The sequence below is a fragment of the Mycteria americana genome, chromosome 5 (assembly GCF_035582795.1).
Source record: "Mycteria americana isolate JAX WOST 10 ecotype Jacksonville Zoo and Gardens chromosome 5, USCA_MyAme_1.0, whole genome shotgun sequence".
Classification (NCBI taxonomy): Eukaryota; Metazoa; Chordata; class Aves; order Ciconiiformes; family Ciconiidae; genus Mycteria; species Mycteria americana.
The window spans coordinates 68,776,500-68,796,740 of NC_134369.1; the positions used below are offsets into that span (position 1 = coordinate 68,776,500).

The window sequence follows — 20,241 nt, forward strand, 5'->3', positions numbered from 1 at the left end:
GATGAGGAATATCTCAGTTTTCCTCAATCAGTTCTTTTATGTTCATAGTCTCACAGAATGGTTTGGGTTGGAAGGGACCTTTAAAGGTCATCTACTCCAATCTCCCTGCAGTGAGCAGGGACATCTTCAACCAGATCAGGTTGCTCAGAGCCCCGTCCAACCTGACCTGGAATGTTTCCAGGGACGAGGCATCTACCACCTCTCTGGGCAACCTGGGCCAGGGTTTCACCACACTCATCGTAAAAAATGTCTTAAATCTAGTCTGAATCTGCCCTCTTCTAGTTTAAAACCATTACCCCTCGTCATATCAAATGGATCTTGTTTATTTAGAGAGCTCAGTGTTTGACAGGTATGAGCAGGTTAAATCTTACTCTCTTATGTGGAACAGAAAAAAAAGGAGCCTAATTTTATAATTGTAACTGGAAGTACAGAGGGATTCACCGATTTGCTTCATGTGGTAGAGCACATTGACAGCAAAGGCAAAGATTTTGACTCTCCTCACCTTCTCCTGTATCATTTCTCTATTCCCTCCTAGCAATTCCCACCCCAGATGTCTCTGCCCCAGCCATTCCTCCTTCGAAAGAGCATTAGTTTTGGTCTCTTCTCACCTGTCCCTGCCCACCGCGAACGCTTTGCACCTGCTGCAGCACCGCTCTGAATGAGTCCTTGCCCGAGATATAAAATCCTGTGTGCGCAGCTGAGACCTTGTGGTGCCTCTGATGCCTGGCTGAAGGGGGGGGCAAGAGGAAGAGAAAGAGAAGCTGCTCTCTTCTTTTGGAGGCAAGGTATGGGCTTCTGAGCTGTTATTTGATGATGTGAGGTGCTACATACTCCAGGACCTGATGGTGTAAAGCTTTTCTATTTCTGTTAGACTAGCTGTGGGGTTCCTGCTGGAGGAAAAAAAACCAACAAAAAAAAACAGGTGGGAGAAGGAAACCAGGAGTAAAATTGTTTACTTTTTTTCCTCCCTGGCCAAATAGGTGCTTAAAATAAAGCAATGTAAAAAGAAGAGATGGAAGCAAGCTCTTCTAATGCATGTGTGGGGTGTTATTTAAGAAGTCCTCCTTTGCAGAGAGAGTATTAGGGGAAGGTGACCTCTACAGCTGAAAATACTGGAGGAGAATCTGTAGCTGGGAAACTCCTCAGGGTGCTGTAGGCCTTGCTTTTGCATCCTGTTGTAAGCAAAGCGAGGAGGGAGCCTGTTGGGTTAGGCTCTGCTCCCGGCTTGTGAGGAAGAGTTGGGTGCGTGGGCTGAGGCTCCCACTCGGATACTGAAACTTCATTTTGGAGCCGGAGTCAATAAAAGAAAAAAACAACCCGCCGGCGGGTGACCTCTCCCAAGCGATGCGGGTGCTGCTGGAGTACAAAACCCACCATGGGAAGGCGGGAACCGCTGCACGGGCGGAGCGGGCCGGCCCCCGACGCCGCCCCGTCGGGGCGGTGTCGGGGGCCGGCCCGCTCCGCCCGTGCGGCCGCGGGGCGCTGGGGGCGAGGACGGCGCGTCGCTGAGGTACCGGGCGGAGGCGGCGGGAAGCAGGTGAGGCCGGGGGTGGGCTCGCTCCTCCGCCGCGACCCCCCGGGGTGTGGGTGGTCTGTGAGAGGGGCACGACCACCCCCAAGCCGAATTTACCTCATGTTTATTCATATTTATTTTTTTTAATGATGCTTCGCTGCCCGTGGGGCAGCGCATCCTCCGTGCGGCTCTTTGTTCCCGGCGAGCGGGCTGGTCCCCGCAGCATTCCCGGGGGATGAGGCGTGGGGGGGGGGGGGGGATGTGTGTCTACAGTCCTGAGGAGATGGGCGTCCCGCTGTGCCCCCTCAGAAAATCCTGCGGGGTTTTCTTCTCTCGGGGAGGGGTGTGGGGGTGAGCACCCTCCATCCCGCTGCGGGCCTGGGCTGGAGAAATCCCCGGGTGGGTGTTTGCACTTGATCCGTTGGCGTGGTGGGCGGCTGAAGGGGAAGGGATGCACTTCTGGGTCTTTAAGCTCACCTGTAAATATGACTAAGGGAGGACAGGGGGATGGATCTGTACCCCGCAAACAGGCACGCTGGGTGTAATCAAGCCTTGAGCCATCCCTAATCCCATTCTCTTGCCAGCAAGCAGGTTCTACCTAAGCTAAAAGGGCCTGACAAAGTGTATTTAATCGGATCTTAAAGCTTCACCTGCAGAGACTCATGATCCTCCAGATTTGCTGTGCGGTGTTGCTGTCTGCGTTAGGTGAGGCACTGAAATTTCTGAGTGTTTCTTGCTGATTGGAATCTGAATGCTACCTCTCTGCTCCCAGTCAGTCTGGAGAGCAGCGTTTCCATCCTTCTGGTGTTTGAAAACTGCTACACCCTTTGGCCTCATTCTTAAACGCCCCCCCCCCCGCCCTCCCCCCAATCTTTTTAATCCCTCAGGAATTTGGTAGACCTCTGACTTCTATGGTGCTGGGGAAGAAGCCATGAAGAGCTATGTGGCTTTTACTTGCAAATCTGTGTAGGGATTTCCATAGGTGGTCTGTGCTGTTCTGAACAAAGCAAGCGATTGCTTAGCAGTTGGGGGAATAATGCCTAAAACATGTCATGTCTCTTGCTTCTCAAAGAACTGCTGCTGGAACACCAATGCTAGAAGTGGAGGTGCTGTATTATGTATTAAGGTGCCTCACTAGGACTGGTAGGAAGCTGTCCTTACAGAATATTAATATCTCACTTGTTTGCTTGTAAGGATCAGCCCTCAAAGGTAGGGGAAGATGTGCCCCTCTATGTGGTTGTGTCTACATAGTTTTGCTCCTCCGACTTTGGCTGTATTGGTGGCTGGTGTGGAGTTGTGTCACTGTTGGGATTTCGCTGTTGGAGATGACTTAACTGGTTGAGGTCTGTTTATCTGAAGTATGTGCTGTAAGAGCATCAGCTCTACAATTCACTTGATTGAACTGGGCAAGGACATAATGTAAGATGAAATGAAGGCATTTTTCTCAGCTTGTGTGCAAAAGTAGGAGTTGGAGTTCTGCAGCGTATTATCTGCTGGCTTTTGTATTCAGCACGAGTAATAAGGCTTGGATAGCATACATTAGCATTCCAGTTACATAGCATTTGATTGCTGGCAAGTTGCTTGACTTGTATGTTTTGGCTAAATCTTCACATTAAAAGATTTGCAGCGTTTTTGTCTGTTTCCCTTATCAATCAGCGGATGAATTGTGGAGCCAAGCACATCCAGGACTGTTCAGCCAGTCAAAGCTGGCATAATCAAGCCTGTACTTGGAGGTGTGAAAAGCTGTGCTCTGCAAAGGCTAGACAATGATTTGTCTGAAGCTGACCTGTTAATCTCTTGTGCTCTCTGCTATATGATGCATGCAGCCACTTCAGCTTCGGAGTACAAGTGTCCTCTCTGTGTGGGAGAGGGATTGTTAGAACAGTGAGTTAAAAGCTCGATGCCTTTTTCTTGCTGTTTCACCAGTTCAGGAAGAACACAGCCAGAACTTGCCAAAGGCAGAAAATAACAGCAGAGGGTTTTCTTGGGAGTTGTTTGTTAAGTAAACTGACTGGATGAAACTCTAAAAAGCCATCCTAGGGAGTAGCTGCATACAACTGGGGCAGAAGGGGCATTTCATCCTTTGCAGGATGTGTCCACAAAATGCTGGTCCATGTAAGGAACAGCTATTGAACGAGAGAAATCTGGTCTGCTCTGTGCTTGTCCCCTTCATGCCTGCTCTGTTGGATTGACCGTAACAGGATGGGATTCCTTTTGGGGTTCCTTTCATCACACTTCCTGAGAGCTGACTCTTCAAATAAGTCTTGAATTCACAGAGGGGGTTAATGGTTTAATAGCTGTTGCTAGTGCTAATTGTATGGAGCAAGGAAGCAGCCTGGTTCAGAAAGATCTGACTGGTTCTGCAAGACCACTTCAGCTGGTGACCAGTTTGTCTTTATTGTCCCTCAGCTTGGTGACTTGCCCACTGCTGTAGATGGTTCTTATTCTGATGGGCAGCTTCTGGAGATGCCTGCTTTTGGCACCTGTTTTTAGCCTAGCAGTCCTTTGTGCTTCTTTCCAGCCTACCAAGTGTTAAAAGAAAACTTTTTTTCCCATGCTAAAGATAAAGCTCCTTGGCTGTCAGCAGTTGTGCAGCCTTTGCAGCTAGGAGAACTGCATCTCTTGGGATTTGTTGTTATTAAGTGCAGGGGAAGTAGCTGGTGTCTCTTGCCCTCTGTGTGCGCTTCCTATTTGAAGCAAGGATTACTTTTCCACTGAGAGCCTGGCCAGTGCTTGGCAGCCGTCCTCCAGGGCTTCAGCTTGGAGAATGCCAGGTGAAATCTGGGGACAAGGAGTTCCTGCGGCATGAAATACTGAGTTATTCTACAGCTTCAGGCTAGTAATGAAAAAGCTTAAGCTTACTACAGAGGAGGTGCTTGGTCAGAGCAGCATGTTCCAGCTTGCTTTTATCGCTTGGCTAAGGCTGTAGAGCAGACTGACTATAAAAATAACTAGATGGGAGGATAAATGTATAGCCCAATGCAGCTTGAGTAAAAACTGCTCTGCAGCCAGCTACCTGCTAGAACCTGGATCACTTTTGCATTAAGGGGAAGTGTTATAGCAAGGTGTCAAACTCTACTTAAGAAGATAGCCAGGTCACTGCTGTTCATACACTGTCTAATCCAGCCTCTTGCTAAAAGCTAAGTAGATCTTAAGCTCTGACTAATCTTCTTTGAAGCGTGAACTTATGCCATTATCCTGCAGCAAGCTCCATGCCATGATCTCCAGCTTTCATTGAATGTAGAGGTCTAGGTTAGCTTAGATCTAGCTGTTATGGATTTCCTGAGCAAATAACTCTCCAACATTATTTTCACCCTTTACAAAACTTGTATCAAAAATAGCGTGGCCAGCAGGACTAGGGAAGTGATCGTGCCCCTGTACTTGGCACTGGTGAGGCTGCACCTCAAATATGGTGTTCAGTTTTGGGCCCCTCACTCCAAGAGAGACATTGAGGTGCTGGAGCATGTGCAGAGAAGGGCAATGAAGCTGGTGAAGGGTCTGGAGCAGAAGTCTTATGAGGAGTGGCTGAGGGAGCTGGGACTGTTTAGCCTGGAGAAAAGGAGGCTGAGGGGAGACCTTATCGCTCTCTACAACTCCCTGAAAGGAGGTTGTAGAGAGGTGGGTGTCGGTCTCTTCTCCCAGGGAACAAGTGATAGGACGAGAGGAAATGGCCTCAAGTTGCTCCAGGGGAGGTTTAGACTGGATATTAGGAAATTTTTCTTCACTGAAAGGGTTATCAAGCATTGGAACAGGCTGCCCAGGGAAGTGGTTGTTGCCATCCCTGGAGGTATTTAAAGGACGTTTGGATGAGGTGCTTAGGGACATGGTGTAGTGGTGGTCTTGGCAGTGTTAGGTTTATGGTTGGACTTGATGATCTTAAAGGTCTTTTCCAACCTATACGATTCTGTGAAATGTAGGACTATGGCCAACGGTGCTTTTCAGACTGGGGGAAACAGTATGAAGCTGCCCAAAGTACCCCAGGAACTCCTGTATCAGGCTAGTACTGACAGCTCATGCTCTCTACTAGCCAGAAGGAGGAAAGGCTCTTAATCTTTTAAAAAATTTTAACTAATGGATCTCTAAAAGCCAGCCTTTTAGGGAGCAGCTTTCCCTCTTACTCACTGGCACTCCTGATTCTAGTAAAGATGGAGTAAGCTTGTTGAGGAAAGATATTAATGTTTCAGTACTTCTGCTAACCACCTCCTGAATGTCTTAGGCTATCTGAGAACCTAGAGCTAGAAACCTACAAATGTATATACATATGTGTATGTACATATGCATAATGTATATGACTGCAAGAGAAATGCTATGGCTGTCTTTCAAGTGCAGCTGGAGTTCTGTTTAGGTTTTACCACTGCTAAAACTACTTGCGTAGCCTAAAAAGACTCCTGACTGCTAGAGAAACTGTATTTAGATCCAAACTGTTCTTTATTTAAAAAAGAAAACCTTTTGATGTTTCAATATGTCTGATCTTAACTGGGGCTTGCTAAAGAGGTGTGAGGTGAACATAATTTATATTCATCAGCATGGCAAGGCAGATGCATGTCACTGGGTACTATCAATTTAACTTGTGTAATATACTCTTAGTGCTTTTTAATTACAGAAGCGCATAAAGGATTAGCCTGGAAGAATAGCTGAATACTGTCAGTTTTCAACTATTTTTTTTTTGGCAGGGACGGTAGAGGAGATAGATGAGTGACCACCCATCCTCCAGAGAAAGGAGATACTAAAAATAGTGGAAGGTGTCTATGCTGTTGCCTGTGAACAGCTTCTTGGTGGCTTCTGTTTGTCCCTGAGCATGTAGTGCATGTGTGTGGCCTGTGACAGGGAATTATTCCAGCAGCTCGGACTGCTGAGGGCCAGGGCTGCAGGGAGAGTGGAAAAAAGTGACTTGGTATGTCCTGAAGGCTCAACCAGATAATGGGGCCTGCAGTAGTTGATGCTGACCTGTGTCTCTCTAAGCTGGTAATGCTGAAGTTGTTGTCTGTGCTACAGACAGCCCTGCAGATCGTAAGGGTCTTCAGCTAGAGAAACCTCTCTCCTGTGTGGAATAAGAGGTATGTTTTACAATGGAAATACACATAGCTCTATGTGACCAGACCAGATAAATAAACTTTCTGATGTCTTGGTTGTGTTTAGCTGACTGGACACATATAATAACACTTTCCAAAAGGAGACAAGTGTACATAAGGAGCAGGACACAGAGAGCCTTTGAGTTAGATGGACTAGCACAAATGTGGTGTTGCTGAGATCCCTCTCCCCATAACAGCAGTTACTTCTTGCACAGCATCACATGGGTACATGAGAAGACATGGAGGAGTGATACACCCTGGTGTAACAAAGCAGTACTAGGCGGCTTCCTGCTGCACTGTGTGTACAAATGCAAGTAATGTTTATCTACATGCTGTTTGGGTAGGGAAATGAGGAGTCTAGCAAGCTGGGGGACTCATCCTGGTGCCCATGAGCAAGACTGCAGAGGGTGATATTTGCTCTTCTTTGGAAGACTGAGGGGTGGTTCTGACAACCCCAGCCTTTTTTCTTACTAATATTCATTAGTCCTGTGGCTTGAAGGTAAGAGTAGTTCACTTGTGAAACTGAGAACATGCCAGACAAAGCAAGTGACGCTGCTGATGGTTGGAGACTTCTTGCAGTAGGACTTGACTGTGCCACTGACAAGCTGCTTCCTGAAACTGGGAGGAGGACCTTACCAGATCTGCTGTGTGATGGAGGGCTGTTTGCTCTGCAGACTTGTCTGATGAGCTGTCCTGCATGTGATGAGCAGAGCCTTGGATGGGATGGTCTTCTGCTGTTGAGTGATGGTGCAGCAAGCCCAGGACTGAGAGGCACTGGCCTGGAGGGAGGTGGCTGGGAACAGGCTGCTGCTGCAAGGTCCTCCATCTGTCCGGCAGCCTGAGCTGTGTTACTGGAAGCAACAGAGCCTGCCAAGAGCAGGCTGTCAGCTGGCTGGATCACTGCTGGGCTACTGGTTCAGTGCTCTCTTGGAAACTCTTGAAGCACACAATTATACACATGAAACTTTATGGAAGTGCCTCCATGGTGCAGTGCAGCATAAACACTGTGCTAATGCAGCAGAGCTGCTGTCTGGGCTGTAGCCTCTCTCTGTGGGGCCAAGGAGCTCATACAGGACACGACACTAATGCAGCTCTGTTTTGGCTCTGGTCCTGTGTTGTGCCCTGTAGACCCACCTTGTTCTCTGTGCAAGTTTCTTAGTTTCCTTCTGTGTGAATACATGAACAGGCCTGAGGCTTCAGTCTGGCTCTGACAAGCATCAGTCCTGGACTTGGTAAAGGACAAACAGGTTGATCCTCATCGTATGCTTGTAAGTCTGATGCCTGCTGGGTAGAGCATAGCACTCTACTACTGGGGTGAGAGCTTGGCAAGGTCTGTCTTGGGCTTCAGATCAAGATTTGCTTTTGTCTGGCATGAGACTTCAGATTGGGTAGGCTAGGAACAGTAAAATAGATGGAGGGATCCATTGCTTGGGGTGTGTGGGAAGGGTCTGCTCAGAACTGGCCATAGACTAGCATGCTTGGAACTTGTCACCCAGTTGTTTAAGGCCCTGGGTCAATAGGTGGTTATGGGTATGTGTAATCTTGGTTCCTGTTTCCCTTTCTAGGTCTTGCACTCTGGACTTGTCAGTCTTGCAGGCTTCTGGGCACGTAATTTCTCAGCTATGAGTAGATCAATAGGATTTAACATCTCCATAGTCACCTGCAGCATCCTGCTCTTGTTCTCCAGTCCACCATGCCTTGCAGCTCAGCCACTGGAGGAGAGGGACATGACAAAAGTCCAGCATGGTCCCTGGGCAGGGAATGGAGTAGAAGATGAAAGGACAAGCATGCTGAACTTGAAAAATAACCTGGGTCCTTCTGAGCAGACTGTCTCTGAAGAGCCGTGTGGAGTGTCAGCAAAGCCATCTGGGATGCCCTTAAATGAAGCTTTCACTGCAGAAGGAGGAAAGCTGCCTGTAAGCCCAAGTCATGTCATCCCAGACAGCCAGGGCCTGGGTGCTCACACCTCTGCTGTGGTAGTGGCTGCTGTAGATGAGGAGGAGCTTGGTCCCACGAAGTCAGAGCTGGATGTGGATGATGCATTCAAGGCCATGCTGACCACAGCTGTGACCACACTGAACCCTGCTGTCCAGGAAGAATCTGTCAGTGGCCCCATTAGTGAGACCACCACAGAGGGTGTTGAAGTAGAGCACAGGTCTGCTGGCCTCTCAGCAAACCCCATTTCTGGGGCAGCTGTGGAGGAGGAAGAGAGCAACTCACACCCCTCAGCTGTGCCCCAGCCCACACTGTACCCCAGCTCTCCCAGCTGGGAAACAGCAAGCGACCACCCTGTCATCCCAAGTCCCCAGGCTCATGCTGTGACCTCTGAGGTGGGAATGCCAAGAGCCCACACAGGGAGCCCTCTGAAGTCCCTGGTTGTGCAAGCATCTGTGGCTGCAAAACATCCCCTTGTGGTGACTGAGGCCTCCCTCCACCTGGAAGCAGGGACAGGTGTCAGGCAAGGAGAGCTGCCTGCCACGGCTGGCACTGTCACCATCCACCCTATGGACACTGTGCCACCTGACTGGGATGACACAAAACTGGGGGACACAAGTCAAGGGGGAAGCATGTCTCATGAGGAGGTGACAGAGGACCTGGGGGCAACAGAACAATCCCATACCCCACAGGGAGGTGTGGGGGAGGAAGAGGATGCAACAAGAGTGCTGCCATCCCCGGCATCCCTTCCACCAACTCCTGAGCTTGCCAAGGAGACAAACTGCACAGTGCTGGTGCGAGGGGAGGAGTTGCTGGCAGCTTCCACAGGCAGTGGTGATGCTCTCCACACTGCAAACCTGACAAGTGTAGACACAGCTGATCTCAACTCACTGGAAAACATAAATGCAGTCACAGCAGAGGAGGGGAAGAGCATCCTGCCATCGGACCCAGAGGCTGCTGTGGTGACAGATACACAGTCTGATCTCTCTCCTACTCTGGAAAGCTCATGGAAAGGTAAAACTTGCCTGTTAGATACTTTCCTCTAAGCATAGGTTTAGGAGGGATGCTCTTGGGAATCTGTGCTTCCTTTCAGGGAGATAAAGCAGAGAAAGGTGTGATCTTGATACCTGCAGTAGAGGTAGGACACTTCTTCCTCCCAGGAAAGGCTATGGACCTTTGTGGAGGGGTAACAGCCTAAACAGGTAATTCACATCCATAAAGTACTGCCTAACCTTGGCTGTTCCTATACATGGTGTCCCTGTATACAGGTAGGCGCAGTCTGTTGGGTGGTACCTTGTCCTGACTGTTATGTGAAGCAACTGTATTGAGCTGCCTCTTCTGCTCCTCAGGCTGAGAGAGGGTGGCTGTAGTAGCAAACAGAAAAGCTGTGGCAGCTGAGCCTGCGGTTGAAGAGTGTACTTGAGTGTGGAGGTCTCTACAGAATTGTAGTTTCATGAGCAGGGACTTGGTGCTAGTTACAAAACTTGCTTTGTTAATGTTCTGCATGTGTGGTGTACTACCAAAGCAGGGGCGTCAGTTTTGGTGCTCCCATAGTGGTTGAGGGGGACAGCTGTAGTCTGGTTGTAGGCATCCTGCCTTGACCAGAGATGTGTAAGTCTGCTTTGGATAACCTTCTGGTATGCCTCTCCTGTGACTAGGGAGGGAGCCCAGCCTCTGACCCACTAGTTAAACACTTTATTTCAAGGAGAATAACACTCCCCCAAGCGTCCCTTTCATATGGCAAGTGCAAGGACCTAAAGGTGGTCCTTGCACTAGCTCCTTCTGAAGCCCTGCAGAATGGAGGGAGGAGTAATTCCTGGGGGGTTAAATTAATTAGCATCTGGGATCACCTGGCTCTCAACTGCTAGCTATGGACACTTGCAGTCAGTGCAGAAGATGCAGAGACAATGGATGGCTGTAAATGGTTCCTAAATCTAGGAGGAGGCAAGCTGTTCTAACTGACATCTTCCATGACTTTAGAAGGATGCTCAGATCAAAAGATTTGTCCAGAGCTCTGTGGTGTCCTTCAACAAAAGCCCCTGGTGTTGTCTCCCCACCCTAGAGTGAAGCTGTGGCCAGGTTCTGACTGTCCAGTGTTTGTGCCAGCTCTGTTACCAGCAGGCAGAAATCTTCCTCCTAGAGTCTGCCACAGGCTGATGGTGTCACTCTGTGCTGTACTTACCTGCAGAGATGGTACCCTCAGCCCACTGACAGTGTTTCCACTCAGTATTTAAAAAACTGGTAGAAATGTGGGGGAAGTTCTGGTCAGGTGTTGGACAATGAAATGTTCCTAGGCTGATGAGGAACATGAGCTGGGGTGTAGGACTTTGTTTTAATTGCTGGGTGTCTTTAATCTTCTCCCTTAGGCTGCAGGGGCAAAAGGACAACTTCCCCTCACTGCATCCAAAAGATCTAGCTTTTGCTGTAAAAGAAGGAAAGCTAATGGCATGCTAGTGCTGAAACCTGACTGATTAATTTTGGATTAATTTACAAGCACTTGACTTGCCAGCAGGTTCCCTCTCTGCTGTTTCCCCAGATGCTGGGGAAACAACACTATCAATAAGACTTGTGCAACAAAAATAAAGCCTGCTACAAAGCTGAAGTCTTGTAGCCATGAGAGCTGGTCACTAAAAGCACTGCTCTGGCAGCATCAGTTGCTTTGAGTGGTATCTCACACCACAGGCCTGCAGTGCTGTGCTCCCATGGCATTGCTTCCCTGTGGGTCCACTTGTCCTTAGGGGACAATTAAGAAACTGAGGAGTGATTCTACTTTCATTCCTGTTACACACATTCTCATGTCTGTCTTTATGCTGCACTGCCCTGATGATACTTGGCTGGATGTGCTGCTTATGTTGTGGCTCTGGCAATGCTAATGCATGGAGTTGTTACTTCAAATGTCTGCTCTGTTGCTGTCAGCTGTCCTGTGAGTTGGTACTGACACATGTTCTTGCTGTAGGTGTTACTCAGGAGGTGACAACAGTTGCCCAGGAAGCTGATGCTGCTCTGTCAGTTGTGACACTGGTGCCTGGTGCTACCCAGGGAACAGGAGCTGCAAGCCTTCTGCAGGAAAACAGTGGGGAGGACACCCAGATGCCAACTGCTCCTAGTGCCACCCAGATGCTGGTGGCAACTGGTACTTCCTCTATGGTGAACACTCCAGATGTAGAAGGTAGGGGTCTGCTCCAAGGACTGTAGGTTCACTTCCATGCAAGATGAGATGGTACATGTGAAACAAATATCAATGCTTGGACACTGAAGTCTCAACACACAGCATCCATATTCTAAGTGACTTTTTTGTAGCCTTCTGCAGGCTGCCTCTAGCCCTGGGCTGCCACTGCTTTCTGACCATGCTACCAGCTCTACCATGTTGAAATATGCCAGCATATGTTTTTGTCCCAAATAACAGTGGAGTAGGGACTTAGGGAAAAAAAACAATCCACCCCAAAACAAACAACCCCCACATCCATCCTTGCTAGCAAGTTGACTTTTAGCCTTAGACATTTAAGCCAGTTCCTATTTATGGTGGGAGAGCTCTTACTACTGGAGCCAAAGGCAGTCACAGATTGCTGATGCTCAGTGCAAAGGACCAGAAAGTTTCATTGGGGTAACATGGGAGCAGTGCAAGGTGGGGGGGATTGTGTGGTGTGTGTGTGACCCTCTTGCAAGAGCCTGGCAATCCCTTGGGTGTGGAAGCCTGCGTTGACATTCAGTTCATTGAGGAATGGTGAGTTTTTGCTTCTTGGGTCGATGTAGCTCATATAAATGCTTTAAGCAGTTGTGTTCATCCAGCTGCTGCCTACTGGCTCAAAGTCACCTTGGCAGGTACATGTAGGAGCCTGTTGTCTTGACAAGAGTGTAGCGCAAGTTCCCTTAGCACAAAGCTGACTTTGAGCTTGAGTCTATTTCTGTAGTAGTAGGTACCACTGTAACAAAACTGCTGCTGGGCAGCTTTTCTGGTAATTCTTATATTGCAGAGCATCAAAAGGAAAAACCTATTTGCATTGTGTCCTTAATTTAAGGTCCCTTTGTAGGGGAGAGAAGGCTTTTCCAGCAGTTTCCACTAACTAATTTACTTCTGGGATTTAATTATAAATTCAACTAGTCTTTATCTTTGCAAGGAACAGTTAAATCTGTTACTTGGTTCAGATCTCAAACAGTGTCTCAGTGCTCTGATCTTGCTATGGGGTGGTGACTTGCAGTCCTCAAAGCAAGGGAAGTAAAACCTAGCTGAGTTCTCATTAAGGGAAACCTCCTGTGACGGCTGTCTAGGGGGAGAAGCTTTCATTACAGCAGAATAACTTACACATCTTGAAAGAGGCAAGAGTTTAATAACTTCTTCCACTCTGAGTTAAGATTTCATTAAGGAGTTTGTTCTTAAATGGTGGGGTTTTAAATATTGTTGTGCCAAACTGCTGCTGCTTCATGTCTTCTGTAGATCTCACAGATGTGGTCCTGGTCACCAGTGAGAAGGCTGTTCCAGCTCCTGATGGGTTGTCTGCTACCCAGTCTGAACAGACAGAGGAGCCATCCAGCAGAACTGTGGTTCTGGTAACTCCATCATCAATGGCATCGTCTGTCAGGAGGACAGCTCTTCCATCTGTGAGGAAGATCAGTACAGCTGTGACCTATGGGTTGGACCGCCTGGAGTCAGAAGGTACCACTGATCCCAAGGCTAAAAGGGAGGCAGTTTCATGTGGAGTGGCACACTTGCCTTGACACTGAGCTCCCCAATTTGTCTGTTTGGCACACAGCTATGTGCGTATGTTATTGTTCCTAATAAAGATGTTGACCACCCTGTCCCCTTCCAGGAGGTACAGGAAGCAAGCAGTGAACAGTTTCATGGAGGATGCTTGAAATTCAAGTGGCCGTGGTGGGAGGGATGGGGTTTTCCCTTGGAGAGGGAGCAGCAGTGGTATTGCTGTTGTAGTAGAGTCTGGCTCTGTGCACCTGTAACTGTGGGTGTGTGCATTGACTGTAGAGCCTCTGTACCAGGTAACATTCATGGGAACATGTTCAGACAGCTGGAGAGCCCTTGCCACCCTACTGCTGAAATCCTCACCACATGCAATGCAGGGGGATGTTCAGCATGAGATGGCTACCTCAGTGTCCAGCTGGCTGAAACCTTGCCAGGACAAGTGATACCCTATTTATACTCCCTATGTGACACTGATGGGAGAGGCAAAGGATGCATTCCCTTTGAGATGGTCTTCCAACTCAATGCTACCTGCTAAGCTGTTCTCCCATTGCTGGCTCCTCCAGCCTTGCCTCATGCTCTGGGCTCCCTTCTTGTAAACTGCTTTTGCCCACTGTCAGTCTTGGAGTCTCTGTTTCCTGACTGCCTTCAGACAGTTGAAACCCAGTGATGCAAATTCTGCCTGGGCAAACACCCATCAAGAGGTGAAGTGGATCCTACTCTGGAGCTGTTCTGCAGTTCAGATCTGAGAACTCTTCAGCTCATCCATGATTTTCCTGCAGAGAACTGTTTCACTTCTGCTTCTTGATCTTTCTTCTAGTTAAACTCTTCTCTGCTTGCTCATCCATCCAGTTTTGTACTCCAGTGTCTGGACTGACACCACCTGGCAGGGATTAATCTTTCTGCCTGTTTTGTTCCCCTTCCTTTATCTTCACCTTCTCTTGCCTTCGTATTTTACTGCAAAGGTTGGCAGCCCTCCAGGGGTGGCATGCCAGATGGTATTTTTCTTCTGATTAGAGGTGGGGTGCCATAGACAACAGCTAATCAGCATCTTTTCTCTGCATGAAGCAATAACTCTCACTTCTGTTAAGTTTAGAGGGCAGCAGAAGCTGGGAGCCCTCCCCACTGCATGTGGGAGGTGCTGCAGCTCCTGTTCTGTCAGGCTTGCTGCTTGCTTTGAAGCCTGCCATGAGCTCTCTGGGCTTCCAGCTACAGCCCTCACCCCTTGCCAGGATGAATCTTGTGTATCTGGCAACACAAGGATGTGGTGCTGATGATGGGAGAGTTGCAGCAGGGGAAGAAGGGCATGTGGGGGGGGGAAACCTGATCTTTCAGGCTGGGAAATAAGGTCTCTGCTTAGCAAGAGCAGTATGATTCAGGAGGCTAAACTGAGCCCTCTGGGATCTCCTTTAGAAGCCTGGTTTTCTGTACAGGAAAATAAGAGGGATTTCTGTTTCAACTGAGCATTGGTCTCTCCCTGTTTAATGAGACTTTCTGCATAGGCATTTTAAAAAAATCTTTCTGCTCTGACATAGGACTGCTGCAACTTTCTTGGGTTCCTACTGAGCTTTCTTATGCAACCACAGGCCTGTTTTCTCTGCTCTTGAATATGCTCTGAGCTCCTCTAAGGGCAAATGTGGGCTGTAGCTAGGACCAGCTTTCCTAAATGATGATGACTCAACTAGAAGGCTGTGGGTTTCTCGGCTCTGGTGTATGGCTCTGCAGGTGCCTGCCATCCAACGGACGTGGTGCTCTCTGGTGCGCTGTGTGGTTTTGACAACTGGCACAGCTTTGTGGTCTAAATCTCTTCTGATCAACCTAGACCTTAGTGCAGTGAGCCAGACTTTTTCCTAGTGTTAGGGATCACCAATCCACATCTTGTAAAATGGGACAAATACCACTTGGGGATAGGCTTTCTGCCTGGGGATGCTACTGCCCCAATTAAGCACAAAGGAAGCTTTTGAGCTGTGACTCTGCTTTCTAATACCTTTTTCTCCATGTAATGGCAGTTAGGGGGTACCACATCCTCAAGGTGAGTGGCATTTGGAACCTTGGTTTCTGTTCCCCCAAAACTACAGTTCCTAGTGCTTGCTCTCAGAATATCTAGGTGGTGCCAGATATAAGATGTTTGGGACTGTGTTCCTATAAAGCTACACTGAGCTGCAGCCTAGGGTGCTCAGGCTCTTGGGGGATGCAAGGTCAGACATCACTGCTATTGCAGGCATATGCTGGAGTCCCTAATGAGGGATTCTGGCCCTTTGTGGGAGGCTGTGCCTTGCTCACCAGTGGAAGAAGTGCAAGGAGTGGAGTGAGCTCAGCTGGTCTCCACTACCTTCAGTGGGGTCTTGCTGACTTGTCTCACTGAGGGCCTGGCTCATCATTAAATATAAACCCCTGCTGTTCAGCTAGTGCTGTTTCTTGGGGACCATCTGTGCCAAATTGCCTGTAGTTAATTGCATCAGTATATTCACCTATTTTGGATGCAAAACTTTTAAACCAAATTGTGCAGACAAACATGAGGTGTTTGAATACGTCTCTAGATGAGCTTATCTTCCTCTGTAGTGGACTCTGGAGAGATTAGCTGGGTAACAAATATTCTCCTACCTCTGTGGTAAGACTGGTTCTACTTGCCCTTCCTAGCCAGGGAAATCCTGTAAAGGGATTATAGGATATGGGGACAGGACACAGCAGAGGATGAGGCTTACTTTTCTGGGAGACTTAATTATATATTTTGTTCCTGTGCCCAGAATTCGTGTGTCTCTCTAGCAAGCCAAACACTGCAGCTTTCTCTGTAGGGGTTCTAGGGCCTGAAGAGACATAATGTAGTTCAGCTTGCCTTCTCAGGACCACTGTGTAAGCCTCCCAACACATTTTGAAAAGTGGCTCTTTTAAAAAAGAAACCATGTTCCTTTTGGACTAGATTCCTTTGCCATAACATCTGCCATAGTAGGTATGGGCAGAGATGGCTGTACTCCTTAAGTATGGCAGCATTTGGCAGGTATAACTTTCTGAAGTGGCAGGTAGTCTGCTACGTTCTCTCTTCTGCAAGAACCTTGCAGTGTTTAGCTGAAACCTGGTGGACAGAGCACAACAGCAGCTGGCTCCTCTTGGCTGTTCCTCAAGTATGTTCTTCCTGTTACTGTTCCATATGGGATGTGATCCAGGGATGCACTGAGGCTAGCAGAAGGTAGGTTAGTGTACTTCCTATGAGGACTCTGAAGGTCATGTCATCCTTACACACTAATCCTAAACTAGCAGTTAGTACAGAACTAGCCTGCTGCCAAGAGTGATGCCTTGCCCATCACAGCCTGGGTCACAGGCCAGTTCAGTGTGAACAGCTTAACAGCACCATTGCCTGTGGCTGTTGGTGAGGGTGAGTCTGTATCTGTCAATGCAGACTCAAGGTTTGGTTTTCTTGTGTGCCACCACCCAGCCTGGACAGCAAAAAATTCAGCTGAAATGGCTGGAGGTGGTGATTGTGGAGCAAGGTACATGAGAGAGAGAATGGGAAGATGTCTCAGCATTCATCAAACCATGCTAAGATTAATGTCCTCTGACACGTAGGGCAGATGTCACTGTTAACCTTCAAGGCTGCCCAGATGCAGCAGTAGCAGCTGCCTCTTGATGTACCTGTGTTTCAACCTGCAAGTCTGTAGAAGCCCTGCAGCTGTTAGACCCCCACATACTGCCCTTGCTGCATCCAAACTCATCAGGAAAACTGTTTAAGCTCAGTGCTACCCACTCCCTGCAGCTGAGTGAGCTCCAGCTTGACCCACTTCAGCATTAACTTGGGATTTAGAGACTGTTTACTTGTGGTGTTGATTTTTGGGATGGAGGGAGGAACAAATAAGCTGGATCTTGCCACTCTCATGTAGGGTTTTTGAAGATAACTAAAAAGGATATTATTTGTTGGTGTTTCTGACTTGCCTATCCTATTTTTTGTGTGCACCCCTTCCACCCAAAAAAAAATCCAAAACTGCTCTGCAACAACATGTAAGCCCTAAGGCTGGTTCCTTTTCAGTCATCTAGGCTTGCTTCAAGCTGTTGTTGCTGGGGGTGAGCTACTTACACAGTTCAGCTGTCATGTAGGCTGCTGGATGTGGAGGGTGCTTAGAGCTTTATAAAAGCAGGAGATGCTCTGCCTGTTATGTGGTGTCAGGAACAGTCAATAGCTCTGTGAAAATGGGTGACTTGCTCTGCTGCTTTAGCAGGAGGAGATCTGAGCCACGTAGCTCTTTAATGAGGAACACTTCACATTCATCAGGCTGGCTCTCAACCTGCAGCTGGCAGAATCCTGGTCTTTAGGGTGGAGGGGTTGGAAAGGCAGTGTCAGATGTCTGCTGCCTAGGACAGCACAGTGCTATTTCTAGTACTCTGCCTGGTTAGTTGGTGTGTCCCCACCTAATGCAGCATTTGGCTGTGGAGAAGCCCCTCAATGATGCTGAAACATGGCTGGTACTGTCCTTGGAATCAGCAAATCCAGTGTCCTGCAGTCATGGGGTGACTCCCCTCTGAACCTTGGCTGTGGGCTTCACTGCATTTGCTCTGTCTACTGCCTTAAAGGCTGTTCCAGAACAGTGCCAGTATGAAGCTTTAGGCTTTCTGACCTAACATATTAGTGACATATTAATACCTACTTGTGTCTGGGTTTAAACAGTTCCTATTGTTCTTTGCTGACCTGCATACTCAAGTTTACCCTTCTGAGGAAACTGTAGCTTAACTAATTTCAGTGAGAAGAGCCCTCCTAGTCCTCTTTTTCCATTCTCTGCCTACTTCCCCTGCATCTTGTTGTTCTTGTATGCAGTCATTTAAGCTGCGTGTCATACTTCAGAAGTGAAGGCAGTGGTTGCCTTTTTCAGAAAATACTTCAGAACTTGTAGCCATTTACATAATTTTATAAAAGACCCTTCAAATTCTCCTTACATTTTTCTTTGAGCTGTGTGACAGTATAAGGAGCCTTCTCTTTTTGGATGTGAAGAGTATTTGTGCTGGAAATCAAGTTTCTGATGGGGATTGCTTTTTGGACCCTGACTGTATGGATTAAGACCTGCCTCATTAAATCTCTGCAACCCCATTAAAAATTTAAATGAGGTTGCAGGGGTGTAAATAAGGCAGGTACTTAGCCCAGCATGGTTAATTAGCCTGATACTATAATTCCTCACCAGCTCTTTGGATATCAGCTAAATTGGCAAGGAACAGAAGATTTAAAGCAAAGCCCAAGCAAAATGAATTAATTATTAAATGTTCTTGGTGCACACTTTTGTCTTGCTTCCAGTTTATTGCTGCCACTGAAATGGGAACTGCTGTCCCCCTGGTGCAGGTTGACCTCCATGTTCTTCACAGTAGATGATAGTTTATCCCTAATTCTCCTTCTTTGTAGCAGAAAACTGTAAAAAGAAAGTGTGACAGAATTTTGCATCAAAACCAAGCTTTTTTTTTCCTTTCTTTTCCTGAAAGTGGTTGACCAAACAACATCTCTGCTGCTAAATCTGGTGGTGACTTGTTTTGTTTCATGAAATCCACCTGAGAGTTGAGGAAGGAGGGGTGGGAAGGGTGATCAAGCCCTTAATGATTTGGGAGCTTGTGGGTGAACAGTGAAGAGTGTTAGGCTAATTAAAGGCTTGCTAAGAAGAGGAGTGAGGAAACTCCTGCTGTGTGCAGCCAGTGTGCTGAGCTCAGCCTTGTTCATGCTTCCCTGCAAAGGGAGGCAGAACATGGTCCGACCACCCTGCTCTGCGATGGGTGTGCTGGCAGCTCTGATGAAACTAAAACCGCATGATCTTTCAAGGGACTGAGTATTCTAAAGGAGAGGGCTTTACCTCAAATACCTTATCTGCTGTGCTTTGTGGTCTCCAACAGCAACTCCTGCAAGAATCTTGAGGAATGGCTTAAAGCATCATTGCATTATCTTTCCCAGGTGTCTGGGAAGTGGCATGTGCCTGCCCAGCTGCTCTCTGGGTGGAGGTAAGCTGCACAGCTGTTTTACTCTTGGTTTTTGGGAGGGGAAAGAAACTTCTCTGACCTTGTTCTTTCTGATATTCTGGCACTGTTCTGCCTCCAGCAGGTTAGATGATATTTCTTAGTCTGACCCATGCTGGTTGCTGTTTGGGCCAGGCTGTGCTTGAATTTTTAACTGTATCCAACTTCTCATTTGTCCAAAAAATTAGAGTTCACTTAAATATTACTTTAATGTTGTAGCTTTCACATGCTTATCTTCAAGCTTAAACAAAAACAACAGAAGCCCCCAACAGTTGCTGTTGAAAGGTAATTGGACTGTGTGGGTGAAAGTTTTTAATGAGTTTTTGTTTGTTTTAATCTGGGGATTAAGCAGTTCACCCTCACAGCTCTAGGGAGGTTGATTCAGATAAGCAGGTATGTGGCAGTTTCTTCTGAAGACTCTGTAAGGAGCATTTTCATCTGGAGCTGCTGATGGCTGGGGTCTATACAGGGGATAGTGTTCCTCATGGGGCTTCTCTGGGGAGCTTTGGGCATTGGGACCAGGGCAAACCACCCTGCAGATTGGTTTAGCTCTTTCATTTCTGCTTCCTGCCCTGTGCAGGTGGGATGCTGACCCTCTTGTTGATCTGACACAGGATGCAGTGACTACAGCACTGGCTTTTTACCTCATCTTCTGGGAAGAGTCATAGGCTTTTTTCCTTTTTTTTTTAATAACAAGCTGTCTTTAAACAGGGGGAGATACTGTGGTGTGTTTTCTCCTGGCTGACATCAACATTTCAGGTCATGTGGGTGCAAGGACAGGCCAGCAGTGTCATTCTGAACCTCTTCATGGAAAATACCTTGGGGAGAAGCACTGCCCTTGACAAAGGACAGTGAAGGGTGATCAAGGACTTAGAAAGAAGCATGAGCTCTGACTAGAAGTGAGCTCAGTGGGCTTGCAGTCATCCTCCCTTCTGGCACCTGCTAGGACTTGAGCTAAAACCTTGGTACCCTGGAGACTGTTGGCCAGAATAACAGAGCCACCCCCTAATCTATATCACCTGTGACAGGTCCATGCTGGGTTTGTCTAG

At 47.9% G+C, this 20,241-nt stretch overlaps 1 protein-coding gene across 2 annotated transcripts in view; it reads left to right on the forward strand.

Moving 5' to 3' along the window:
• The first annotated feature begins 1,462 nt into the window (after window positions 1-1,462).
• Window positions 1,463-20,241, forward strand: part of ARMH4 (armadillo like helical domain containing 4) — a 70,547-nt gene continuing 51,768 nt past the window's right edge. For both annotated transcript variants that reach the window (XM_075501572.1, XM_075501573.1), the window contains exons 1-4: window positions 1,463-1,537; window positions 8,151-9,534; window positions 11,477-11,689; window positions 12,956-13,174. In XM_075501572.1, coding sequence (XP_075357687.1) covers window positions 8,208-9,534; window positions 11,477-11,689; window positions 12,956-13,174 — 1,759 coding nt within the window. In that variant the 5' untranslated portion in view covers window positions 1,463-1,537; window positions 8,151-8,207. The remainder of the gene's footprint in view (window positions 1,538-8,150; window positions 9,535-11,476; window positions 11,690-12,955; window positions 13,175-20,241) is intronic.